This window comes from Poecile atricapillus, chromosome 2 (genome assembly GCF_030490865.1).
Source record: "Poecile atricapillus isolate bPoeAtr1 chromosome 2, bPoeAtr1.hap1, whole genome shotgun sequence".
NCBI lineage: Eukaryota > Metazoa > Chordata > Aves > Passeriformes > Paridae > Poecile > Poecile atricapillus.
This window is the reverse complement of record NC_081250.1, coordinates 93996531-94010000: the sequence shown is the minus strand read 5'-3', so window position 1 is coordinate 94010000 and position 13470 is coordinate 93996531. Positions and strand designations below refer to the sequence as shown.

General features: G+C 37.4%; 1 protein-coding gene across 3 annotated transcripts in view; it reads left to right on the top strand.

Moving 5' to 3' along the window:
* CARMIL1 (capping protein regulator and myosin 1 linker 1) overlaps positions 1–13470 on the top strand; it is a 192513-nt gene that overhangs the window by 103156 nt on the left and 75887 nt on the right. For all 3 annotated transcript variants that reach the window (XM_058831463.1, XM_058831462.1, XM_058831461.1), the window contains exons 12-16: positions 3309–3395; positions 7071–7174; positions 9101–9178; positions 9294–9370; positions 10291–10395. In XM_058831463.1, coding sequence (XP_058687446.1) covers positions 3309–3395; positions 7071–7174; positions 9101–9178; positions 9294–9370; positions 10291–10395 — 451 coding nt within the window. The remainder of the gene's footprint in view (positions 1–3308; positions 3396–7070; positions 7175–9100; positions 9179–9293; positions 9371–10290; positions 10396–13470) is intronic.

The window sequence follows — 13470 nt, the reverse complement described above, 5'->3', positions numbered from 1 at the left end:
CTTTCAGTGTGGAGTTGACCCTTCAGTGCTGCCCATGTGAGATTTCCATTTGCTTCACTTAATGCATTCCAGGCACACAGTGTTCTGGGATCAGACTATCTTGTGCTCATGTTGGGCCAGAAGAAAAACAAGATTTTTATACAGTGAACCTTTTCTTGTTTTATTTGGTTTGTTTGGGGGAAATTTTCTATTCTCTTTGCTGTCATGATTCAAAATAGAAAAGCTGTTCATTCTGATTACAACCTGATGGACTCAGAATGTTGTTAACACAGAATTTTGTAGGTGTCTCTTCTTTCTTGCTGGTTCAGTGAGGAGAAAAATAGCTGGGAAGGCATTTTTTCCTTTCTACATCTGTATCACTTTTCTTTTGACTAGAAGCAAGCACGATAATGTTTTTGTTTTTAACCTATTCTGAGCAGTTTTTTATTTGAAGTTGTTCACATGAATTGCTTTAACCCTTCTGATTACCTTTTGCCTGCTGATTATTGCTTATCCTCGTTAGGAATTCTTATCACATGAAAGGCAGCGCTTTGCTGAAGAACGTTATTCTTACAATGTGCCATAGGCATTTTACAGAAATTTCTGTTGTAAGCTGGAAAAAAGACTGCTACATTGTTGATTCTGCTTTTGAAGAAGTGTATTTAGGTTGTGTTATTTGAAAGGTTGTTTTCTTTTTTAAAGGAGCTCATTTTTATCCTGGAAGGAAAACAATTGACCAAACACTGGATACTCTACAGTACAGGGGATCTTTTTTCATTTTTTAAACATATCCATGGGGGTGCTTTATTTGCAACAAACTTATGGACTCAAGCCATTCCGTAGTATCCACCAAAGACAGAAATAAAATGCAGAAACTACAACTTGGAGAAATTAGTAGGGGTTTTTTCATCATCTCAGCCTCTCCTAACAAATGCGCAATTAAGCTTTGACCTTTTCATTAGAATTAGATAGGTTATAGAGTACTTAGAAATTAATTATAATTGCAGTGTGCAAATATTGCAGCTTTTCAGTTCAAGAAAATTCCCTGGGTTCAAGGTAGATTTGATTTTGGTAAACTGGAGCATTAAGAAGGATTTCACAAGTAAAAGTGGAGATTCATATGAACATAAGAGTTTTGGAAAAATACCTTTTGAAAAATCACCTGCAGGAGCTGGAACTAGATTATTTTGCAGTTATAAGGGAAATCACAGAGTTGTTTGTTTTCTGGAGAAGAACATATTGCACCCTGTATGAACACAAATGTGTACTAAGCTATTATATATTGTTAAGTACCAATAAGCAAAGATGTGATATTATTATGTATTAATGCAACTGTCTGTATTCCAACAGCATGGGAAGTGGGTTTAGTGTACCTAAAGCATAGGACCTGTCTTCAGTTCAAGTACAGTGCAGTGTTTATATGCAGTGATTTTTCTACTGAGACTAATCTCTCCATTTGTGTTTGGCTGTCCTTTATGATACTGCCAATATTTGTGAGACTAACACCTGGAAAGTTTGTTATCAATCTTGTCTGTAAAGATCTCGCCACATTGAAGTGGTGGTAGTTTTGCTTTTGGCTCTCCTAGGATCAGAATTCAATCTCATATTTTGTTAAAAATAATGCAAAACAAACTTATTGAAGCCTCGCAGTACTCAAATTCCAAACTGTGTGCCTGGATGCGGCTAACTCCATTTCTGCCATGTGAGCTCTCATCTCTGTTATGCCATTAGCAAAAATGAGTGACTTAAAAGGTGTTCAAGGGCCAGAGTAACCAGAAGTACTTTTTCTTTTCTGCACTTGATTCCTGTATCTTATAACTATAACTTAATCCCCTTAGTGCTAGTAAGATGTGAAAATTGTTCAGCTTGGCTAGAATGATAATTTGTCTGCAGATTGTTAGCTAAGTACAAAGATGGAGAGGTAAAACTATTTGCTGCATGTCTTAGTCAAAATGCTTAACAGCAAAAATTACATTTGTTGTATCCTTAGTGATACTGATTGTCCTTATAGAGCTATGAAAGAAAATCCTGTTGATATTATTTGATTCATTCTTGCTGAAAATTGGTGAAGATGTCTGGTTACCCTTGTGCTTTATAGTAAATGATTCCAAGGTCTCCTGGGTCTAATGTTTTAGCAATATAAATAAAAAATCAGGTCTTGTTTTGAGCTGCACAGGTGTTGCACGCAACGTGCTTTTACAGAGAACATTAAAAAGAACCCTACCACAGTATCTGCAAGGTAGCTGGCTCCTTCATTATCAATGACAAGTAAAACAGAATAAAACCAGAGTGAACACAGGTATGTGACCTACAGTTTCACAGACTGTTTCATGTCTGTGCACATGGAAAGGGTATCAGCTTTTTAATCTACTATGTTTTCAATCAAGTAAAAGGTTTTACCCTCTTTTTCTGTGCCCTTTTCTCTCCAAGTGAATTGCTGTATATCACTGTATTTCACACCTCAGGTTAAGCCTGGAGTTTCTATGTTGATTTATTCCTCTAATAAATATTTCACGGCTTAGTTGCACTGTTATTTAGGATGTGCCCTCTTAATCAAATTTCAATCTTTTGCTTAAAATGGAGCATTAAATTTGTGGAGTGGGGAACTTGGACACACTGTGTAAAGGCTTTAATGAAAAGTGCCTTCTTACAGTTTTCTTCTTTTGTTGAATTTGTGCTGAGGTAGTCGAGTCTGTGTCAGCGTCTTAATAGGTTTTTGCTGTTTAGGATTGCAAGCAGTTGTGGCATTTCCAAGCCTGTGTCCTGGCTGGTAGCCTGCAGGCTGCTGAATTAAATGGCTGTTATGACCTGGCTTTTAAGGTTTGTCTCAAAAAAGAGGGTGATATTAACTAATGTGTGCACCTCTCTTGCCTTGACAGCCCATCCTTTTAAAAGAAAGTACAAATAGTTTGAAGTTCCATGTGAAACAGCATTGTTGGGTTTTAGATCGATCATACCTAGATTTTTTAATTTTTTTTTTTTTCTGAAATATAAAGCTTCCAGATTTTCCAAATGGTGACTGCTTGGTGTGTGCAATAGCTTCACTTCAACTCCTTCTCAAAAGTATGTGTATATTATAAAGTTTTTAAACTAATTAAGGAGGATTGCTGATGGATAAAAACAAAGTTTCCTATCTGTGCAGTGGTTAGCAAAGCAGGTGTCTTGATTACATCAGTTAAAAGTTTGTAAAATGACAGCCCACCTGCACAGTGAGTACAGTTCCTCCTCAAGGGTCACTGGTGCAATTTGCCCCTGCTGATTTGCTGGGAAAACTCGAGGTCACAGAGCTCACCTGGAAACATCCATTTTTGTCTTTGCTCCCCCAACAGGTGTGTCATCTTTGAGCATCCAGTTCGCCAAACTTCCAAAGGGACTGAAGCATTTAAATTTATCTAAAACCTCCTTGTCACCTAAAGGTATGTTTTATAAATATTCCTCTTTTTCTTTTCTAAAACTTTCAGACTTAGATACAAAAGTACTTTTTCTTACTATATTATAAAATAATTAATTTTGTAAATGATTTACATGTGTTTTCTCAACAGTGTGTCTACTTTTTTTGCAGTCCTGGGTTGCTGAACCCTGGGCTGGATTCTGAGTACCCTTCAGCTCTTTGATAAACTCAGACTTGCTTCTGTAAGGGTTAAGTTTGAACCTGTATTATAAAAGAAGACTGAAATTAGGATTGACATGAAAGATACATTTCATATGCACTTCAAAAAAATGTCTGAAGCCAAAATGTGTAGGGAAATGTCCAAATGTTTTGTACACTGGTATTTTATGAAGCCAAGCATCGTGACAGCGGCTGGTGAGGGACTTGCTCTGACTAAAGACTTCTTTGTTTTATAATTTACAAATTTCTAATTTGATATTGTAATTGAAATGGTTGTATATTTTAAAAGCAATAGCAGCAGTGAAACACAAGTCAGAAGCTTTCAGGTTTTCTTGCATTTTTGTTTTACAAATAATAGAAGCAGTGACCTCTTACAGAGATTGCACAAATCCAGGGTCTCCTGTATTGGTAATGGGTGTTAAAAATAGAAAAACCACACTGACATTATTGCTGCTTTTTTGTAGATGTTGATGACCTGGAAAAGATGACTGAGTTAACAGTATGAAGGACATTAGCTGATAACAGATAGAAACTGTGCCCTTTTATCCTGTTTGCTATTGCTCTGTGAAGTGCAGATTCGGTATTCTGCTTAGCTTCAGGGCTTGACCTGGGGAAATATGGGTGGGGTAAAGGACTTTTTGTTGTTTTATTATGAGAACCTATGGCTCTTATTATGCTTAAGTAAACAGTAAATCCTAAGGTGAAATTATTAAATAATGATTTTCACTAAAAATACTTTTATTAAATTCTAGGGTTTTTGTTTTCTACTACTAACTCAGTTTTTGGTAACCGTTGATTAAGAATCTTTACTAATGCAACATGTACTCTTGAAATGGGATACTTGTGAATTTAACAGAAATTTATGCAGTTCTGGTATGTTCATTCATTCTCTACTTTTCTTCATGTGAACTGAATTATTTCAGCAAGTGATTGTGAAGTTTGAGTCAGGACAACACCCTAGCAACATTTCCTTCTTCATAAAGAATAAATGCCAACTTGATGAAGTGCACCCACGCAACTCTTCTCAGTGAAAGTGAATTCTGAGGTTATTAAAAGAATCTGAAGGTTTTTAAAATACTTTTTAAAGATGATCTTTAAGCAAAAGCTGAAAATATTTTCCAGTATGTCTAATATTGATGACCTTCAGAGTAACCATTAATGTTGTCAGTGTTACCATTGATGTTGTCCCATGGCAGATTCTGTGTTTCTTAAAAATAGTATATGCAATGTCTTTAAATGGGAATTCTTACAACCCTCAGGATCTGAAGCAACTCAGATTGCTGCAAAGCTGTCAGTTTCTCTCTGACCTAAGAAGACAGTAATGATTTGGTTTTAACTTGGAAGGCTATTTTTGAGCTTGAGGAATACTTTCTGTGGAAAAAGTCTAAACGAGTCCTTGGATCTTGGATTCAGTAGACTCCAAAATGCATGTATTTTTCCCTCAACCTTTATTTCTTTCTTTTAATTTTTTTTATTTTAAGCTTTTGTGAAATTTGAGAAATCGAACAATTCCTCTCAGGTTTTGACCTTATTTTAAAAGTGCTTTTTATGTGAGGTAAGTTTCTAAGATTGACAAATGAAGTTCAGGTGGAAACTTCCCAGCTGATCTTTCTTCAAATATTGTATCTCAAAGTTCCTAAGAGCTATTAACAGTCTGAGCCTCCTGAGAGTGGTAAAAGAGCATGAAAGATTGTCTGCAAATGAAAGTGAGATTACTGTTAGAGTATTGCATGAGGTAGTGTGAAGTTCAAACATAAATTTATTGATTTGAAGATTCTGGTTAAATGGAAAATTCTCGTATACTCTTTCAAAGATCAAGCTTGCTTTTCTGAGCCCAAGCCAGAGGCTAATTCAAAAAATCCCTCATTCACATTGTTTGCCTTCACTGCTGTGGATGATTTTGAGCAGTTGGTCCCTTTTAAGCATGAAACAAACAGCAACATTATGAATTGTTTGATAGCTCTTCTTCTCCCTCAAACTCAGATGCTGGTTCTGAATTCCCAGAATTGGTTCTTGGTTGTACATGCAAAATTGTTGATAGTTTAACCCAGCTGGAATCCCAGCTGATAACTAGGTACCATTGAGCAACCAGGACAAAATTGCATTTGTTCCTTCTTGTTGTTGCTTGTGGACGTTGTTGAGAAGCCTCACTAAAGTGAATCCAAAGCTGTAACATCAAGCATTTAAATGGAACTTTCAGATCTTCTGAAGTTTCACAAAGTATTAGTTTCCAGTTTACCTGTAGCAGTAAGGTGTAGATTCAACAACACCATCTCAAGCTAAAAGAAAAATGACACTAAGCAGAAAAGATTTGAGGCTTGACAAAGGTGTTGCTTTGCTTTGATACTTTCCAGTTTCAAAAGTCTCCTGAAACCAGAAGCCATACTACTAATATGGGAGACTTTCTTAATATTTGAAAGGTCAGAAAATGAAAGCACTGATGTAGGTATTTTTGTCTCCAGTAGCTTGCTAGCTGTTTCTTCCACATCCTCACTGGCAAATCAGTTTCATAATAGTTTTTAAATGAAAACTGGACATGTTTCATCCATTGAATGCCCATCCTGTTTCACTGACCAGCTTTGAGAAACTGTTGAGAGTTGTGTAATAGATCACTTACCTTCTTTGTAGCTTTGGCTGGGCACTTAGAAAAAAGCTGCTGCATCAACTAAAGGACATAGTGATGCTTATGCATGTAAGAACCACATGCATGTAGTGCTTGAAAGGCAGCAGAGACCATCTACGATGAATTGAGAAGTTGATGATAAGCTGCAGAGCCCTCAGATGAAAGTTAGATTTGAAGGAATCAGAAATAGCCATGTCCTAATTTGTATTCTGAAAAGCAGAAAAGTTTCAGTGGAAGAAAGCCCTGACTGGCTTTTTCCCAATGTGAGCTTTTTAACTTTAATGTGAAAAATATGTGTTTGTTCTGATAAGCAACTGAGAGTCTTTATGCATCTCTTGGTGCTTTTAATTAACTATTTTTATGAAATTGCAGGCAGATACATTAATTGAAATATTTTTAATTTCTAGGTCTCGTCAGCTGCTTTTGAAGTTCCGGCAATTATAATTGTTAATGTACTTGGTCTTCCACAGATGCTTTTATCTACTTCCACAAATAGTTTTATCTAAATACTATTGTTTGTAGAAAGATGCTGTCTTAAAATTATGGAGTAAACTGTGTTTTTAAAATCTGTTTGAAAATGGATCTGGATGCATCCTGGATCTGGGATGTATAACACACCTTGGCTGCATCAGGAAAGTTGGGAGAGCGTGGTCCAGGTGAAACTGGGCATGCTGTGTCAGGGAGAGGTCTCATATCTGCCTGGTGATCTGTATTCCTCAGCTGCAGTACAGTGATGGCAATAGGAAGTCATTAAACATTTGTGTGTGTGTCTGTGTTCACTGAAATTGTGCTCTTGTGGGCTGTGGGCCAGTTTTGTGTGGAGTCAGCTCAGCTGGGTTGTGACCTCTTTTTTGGCAGGGGTGAACAGCCTTTCCCAGTCACTGAGTGCCAACTCGCTGATCGCCAACACGCTCATCTATCTTGACCTCTCAGGGAACGCGCTCCGCGGAGATGATCTCTCAGTAAGCACTTTCCTCTCCCTGGGGAGATAATGGATGGATGTTTTCATTAGTGGTTGAGGGAAAGGCAAAAACCTTTTTGGCCTTTACTTCTGTACAGTTTTAGGAGGGATAGAAAATAACAATTTTATTTCTACTCTTTGGTATAAAGTTAGAGAACTACCCCACATAACTAAAAGAAAATCCACATAATTTTGGTCTATGCCTTTAGTCTTTGGCTTCTACTGATACATGAGAAAAGTGCAAGGGTACCAGTTTTTTTTCAGACTTACCATCCTTTCTGAGTTCTGTTTGAAAGTGACAAAATGCCATTAAAAAGGTCTCATCATCTTTATAATGATAGAGTATTACAAATTTTTTATTGGAAGCAAATTATTTCTTTTGACTTGTGAAGAATTAATTTCTGTTTTTCAGTAATTTTGTTTGTATAAATAAATTTGTGCACCTCCTTGACACGTGCTGTTGAAACCTATGGTTCTTTGAAGAATGTAATTACTTTTTTGACTCATTTGTTCAGTTTGTCAATTGCCGTGAAGGTGGAGCTCTATTTTCTCCTTAACAAGATCCACTTACTACTCAATTTGTACATATTCACTTTTTGACTGTTACATTTGCATTTCTCTTTCACATCAAAAGTTATGAGCGTGTAGCTGTCAGGTTTTGAATTCTAAGTATTGAACATCTAGAAGATGCAAAACTGTGGTCAACTAATCTTATCACTTAAAATCCAGTCAGATATGACTTTATGGCTTTTTCACACATCTTCCTTGCAGACTCATCAGCATATTGAGAGAACTGGACTTTTCAGACATGAGGTGAAAGGGTCAGTGGGACAACAGGGTTTTAAAGGTAGCAAATAAATAGTTAAATGTAAGTAAAGACACACAGTGGATTGCTCTGAGAGAATAACACAGTAAGGAATGTAAAAATGAAAGGTAAAATAAAATGTAATAAATAAATCTTTGGCAGGCAGTGTTTAAAAAAAACCTAAGGTCTACCTACAATAATTTAAGAAACAAATGTGGAAAGTGGGACTTTTCTTAGCCTGTCAGAGGGATGGTTCAAAGATAAAGATCATTAATACTGAGGCCTCTTAGTCTGTGGAATCAGTTTTCTAACAGGAGCAAGGAAATCCTGTAATTTAGCAATTAAAATAAACCCTAGGAAAGCATGGAAATTTTTAAAGTGGGGCCCTGTCTTTTATTGTAGGTATAGGGGCTAAATGACCTAATTTTTGGGAAGATGGATCTCTTTTAGAAATGTTAAGCGTGCACTGTTTGGCTGGATTTCATGTGGAGTTGCGCTTCCCACTTTTCTGTGAATTAGGTCACACTTTTATCTTTCTGTGTTGCTCTCTGAGACTAAAAAGAGCCCAAAATGAAACAGTGTATAGTAAGAAGTTTTACATATGTTAACATTTACATGAGATATTCTATACAGTACTGAACTATCAATGTTAAATCTTGTTACCTGTTCTGTATTCTCCCTTAAACCTGTAATGTGCAGCTGATATTAATAACTAACCATGGACTTCAGGTGCAAATTAGTTGCTTCCCTCATGCTTAAAGGGTCTGGTTTTAACTTACAAACCAATTAGCCTTTCTGAAATGTTACAGCAGTCTGAGTGACATCACAAATCTTTGTTTAATTATCATCTTAATTAGTTATCATCTGCTGTGAAAGTTTAATGCAATAACTCGAGACCTGTGCTTTAAGAGAAATGTTGGGTAAGTGTAGTCTGAGCTCCATTTTCCCACCATTTAAAAAAAAAATAGCCTGCAAAAGTAAAACAGGTTTTGTATTGATTAGGTTAAGTTTCAGGTGATTTTACAGTAAAAGCCTAAAATGCAGTGACAGATAGTGATCCAGTTACATGTTGTCATAATATAAAAATTAACATCTGTAATTCTTTCTGTCCAATAATTATAGAGCCTGTACAATTTTTTGGCCCAGCCAAATGCCCTTGTTCACCTGGATTTATCCAACACGGAATGTGCGCTAGATATGGTAAAGACCAATTTTGTGGCTATTTCAATACAGAGGAAACATTCCTCACTATCTATCCCTAGGTAGTTTTTTGGGTTAATACAAAGTAAAATGATTTGCCCTTATTTTGAACCAGGTGTGTGGAGCCCTCCTTCGTGGATGTCTTCAGCATCTAGCTGTCCTTAGCCTCTCAAGGACTCTGTTTTCTCACAGGTACAATTTAAATGTCATTACCCTCAACTCCTGCAGTATTTTGGTTTATAATTTTGTGCACCCATGTCTCACCCTTCTTTTCAGGAATGAATCTTAGACTTTTTTTAATAAAGCCTTAGAAGCCTTAGTGCTCGATGAAATAGGTACTATTTATTCCAAACAAAATATTTTCTTTCCCTTTCTGCTCTTTGCTAAAGGTCTGTAAAGTAAGCTACCTTGTCTAATATGTGTTTGTGTGATACTGATGCAGCAGGAAGTCTATATATATCTTTTGTCTCTAAAGGGCATAGCATCAGTCTTTGAAGTCTGACTTGATTCCTCTTTATATATGATCTTTAAAGTCTGTATTTTTCATGATTTCATGATGGTTAGAAATGGTTTTTTTCTTGTTTTGTCTTCTTCTGGGAGGAACTGCCTTTGCAGGTCTTCGATATTGAATGTTTACTTTTTAGAGTACTTGCGTTGTAGGAAATACTAGCTTCCATTCTCTTCATATTGAAGCTTTGGGTCCTTATCAGAGATGACAACTAATTGATGCTAATGTATTCTAGCATTGAGTAATTATTTCTAGTGGTGAAAAAGCAATTTCAGGGTTTTGTTCATGTCCTTTTTTGGTCTTTGGCTTGTGAGATATAAGTATGTTCATTGTTAACCAGACTTAAATGATCATTCTTTGTAGTCCACCATACAGGAGGTAGATAGTAATGTCTTCTGTGCAGCAGTTGTGAGGATTGTTTGTTGAATCAACATTTTGATGACATTATAATTCTAAGTTAATTGAGAGCCACTGATTACAGAACTGCCTAAGGTAGAGCAATTAAACTGTAAAAGATCATTACATTTCTGATGGCTTGCATTCACTATTTATTGGAATGAGGAGTGTCTAAATGCTACTTCTTAATGAATTTGTTTACTTACAGAAAAGGAAAAGAAGTCCCTCCCTCCTTCAAACAGTTTTTCAGCAGCTCACTTGCTTTGATGCAGATTAACCTTTCAGGAACTAAACTCCCTCCTGAGCCTCTAAAGTAAGAATTTAATTTCATTTTCTCCTGTGCCTAAAACCTAGTTTGCGTTGTTGTTATCCAAATGCCTCATATTAAAAAGGAAAGGGAAAGAATTTTGCTTTCTTCTTTTTTTTCCCCCATTGTACATTACTGATATTAGAAGAGTGAATTTTGTGATGGTCACACATTCATAAAATGTTCTTTCCATCTCACGGTTGAGACTATTAATCATATTTTTTGCTCTGGGAATGGCACAGTTGTTTAGCTCCTGTCAGCATTTTTTTCGGGATATATTTCTTTCTTTGTAGCTTACAAACAAAACTGCTCCACAGTGAAATGGGATTATAGGCTTGTGTGAGTGCCATTCCTTTGGGGACTGCATTATTGGAACAGCCATAATGAAATGGAACCTGTTGCAGTGTTTGGGAGGAGAAACATATTGCACAGAGCTATGTTCTCCTTTTGAGGGAGGAAACAATGGCAGCTGTTTCCAGGAATGCTAAGTGAAATGAGTCTTTTTGTTGTATGTCACCCAACCTGTGACTAACAGGTTGTGCAAGCTGAGGGAAATTGTGAAGCACTGCCACCCTTCTTGTGATGTGTGTGGATTTGAACTGTGTTGAAATATTCAGACATGAAATTTAAAAGTGTGTTTTAAAGTCAGGAAAGGCCTAGATAGATATCTAGTCTAGATAGACCATTCTGTAATTCTGGCAGAATACTGGTGTTTATTTGGCTTAATTAATGAAAGGGCTCTTTTCCAAGTGTCATCTCCCTAACTACTACATGTTAAGATGTCCATCACCTTATCTGTAGCAGACACCTAGAGACGTTCAGTACCTATTTTGCAATCCTAACATGGATATAGGTGCATGGATGTAGCCTTGTGTGGCTGGAAGCCTGCCTCCTGAGGGAGAACAGGGAAGGGGAATGGGGAGTGTCTAATGGATAGGAGTTGATGGCAAAATTGGAGATGTGGGCTGTAAAGAGTAGTTAGTGAGAATGGGAGGGAAAGCTTTTGGTACACTCTGGACGAAGCTAAGGGAGGGAAGAGTGGCAAGTGCAACAGCAGAAAGAGTAGTCTATGTACTTTTGGAGTATTTTTTCTTAATGCAATTCAGTATTGAAAAGGGCAGTACAATATCACAGAAACACAGAATGGGTCAAGTTGGGAGGGACCACAGTGGGTCATTTGGTTCAGCCTCCCTGCTCAAGTAGGGCCATTCTACAGAACGTGGCACAGGGTTGTGTCCATATGGTTCTTGAATATCTCCAGTGGGGAAGACTCCACAACATCTCTGGGCAACCTGTTCCAGTGCAGGGTCACCTGCAAAGTAAAGTTCTTCATGCTCAGGTGGAACATCAGTTTCTGCCTGTGGCCTCTTGTCTTGTTGCTTGGCACCTCCAAGAAGAGCCTGATGGTTAAGTTAGATGCGCTGGATTGAAATCCATATTCAACTGCAGGAGCCATTTTAGCTCTGATGTTTCACTTTGTTCTATGTGAAGCTCTTGGTTGTTTTCTTCTTACTCAGACTTTGCCAGTATTAGGAAGTGTTTAGAAGTATTAGATGTGCTTTCAAACAGAGGGCGATTTTTTTGAAACATGATTGATTCTGATTAGAGCTATTGATCCTATTGTGAAGGGCAAGCAGTGAAGAAGAAAAAGGATGATTGTGGCCAATACAGAAGAAGTATTGGTTTGACAGGAAAAAGAGAGCACTGTGGAACATTGAATGTATCCCCAGAGATTAGGAAAGGTGAGAAGCCCCAAACATTAAGGTTCATTAAGGTTCTCTTCTTGTCATGTTGAGTATCTCTTATGGTATGAGGAATTTTAGCGGGTGAGAGCTGTACAGTTGCCTGTGCTCACGAAAGGTGTTACTACACTAATATCCCAAAAACTTATAACCCTTTGCTGGCCAGCTGGGCAGCAAATGGTATCTTCCTTGTCCTTTTCAGTCAAAATATGCATTAGCAAAAAACTGCTTCTGATAATGTTTAAAATAATCTGACTCAATTTGATTGAATTGGGTGGGAGGGAGTTACTTGCCTGACTGGTGTTGGTGGAAGTAAAGTGGCAGTGATGGGGAGAGTAGGATGAGCTGAGAACAGAAAGCTCTTCCACTAGCACAAAAAGCTCCAGGGAGGGGCGTCTTTGCAAAGTCCAGCTGGATGTGAATGTTCTGTCTGGTGTTTCGGCATGGACTGCTTTTGTTCTGGTGACAGCATTCACCTCTGCCTAGGAGAAGTATTAACAGAAGCTGTTAATACTTTTTGGTAATTTCTGTGATGCTTCTTCTCTGACCTAAATTTTTCATTCAGTTTGAGCTGACTTGTGTCACAACACTAGAGAGGACTAAGATCTGCAGGACACCTTGCTTTACCTCTCAAACCCTACATGGCTTGACTAATCCACTTCAAAAATGTCCCGTGGAAGTTAATCTGGTGTTAAAAGGACTGAGGATGTGTATTGTGGGACAGCTGCATAGCCTTTTGTTCTTAACTGCAAGAAATGACGAAACTTCTCCAGAACCATCAAGATCACAGTGTTGGTTAAACACAAGATAGAAACACTTCTTTTCAGGCAGACTTATATGTAATTGCCAAGACTTCAAGAGCACATGAGAGATGGCTCCAGGAAGGAAAAATTCAAAAACTATGGTGTATCATAATAGCACTTTCCCAGCATCATTCATCAGCATATGTCAAAAAGCTTTTGGAGTTGGAACTGTCCAGTGACAAAGGAGAAGTTCCTGGTTTGTGTCCATGAACCAGAGGTCACCAAGTTGAATCTGGGATTCAAGATCAATCTCGCCTAGAGAAAAAAAGAGATAAAACCTGACATCCTGAGTTCCAAGTTCCCCTAATTAATTGTTATTTGATTTCTTTATAGGCTTCCTTTAGCTCTATAGTTGTGGTATATTTAATTGCATGTGCTAACTCAGTGAATTTAACGGTGTTGGTTAATCAGTGCAGTCTGTGAAGGACATGAACTTGCTTGGACAGTGTAAATCAAGCCTTCCCAGGGAATAGGTTTGCTGATAAAGCTGTACTACAAGGATGCCATGTGGTGGATGGGGAGAGGGTTTACCTTGT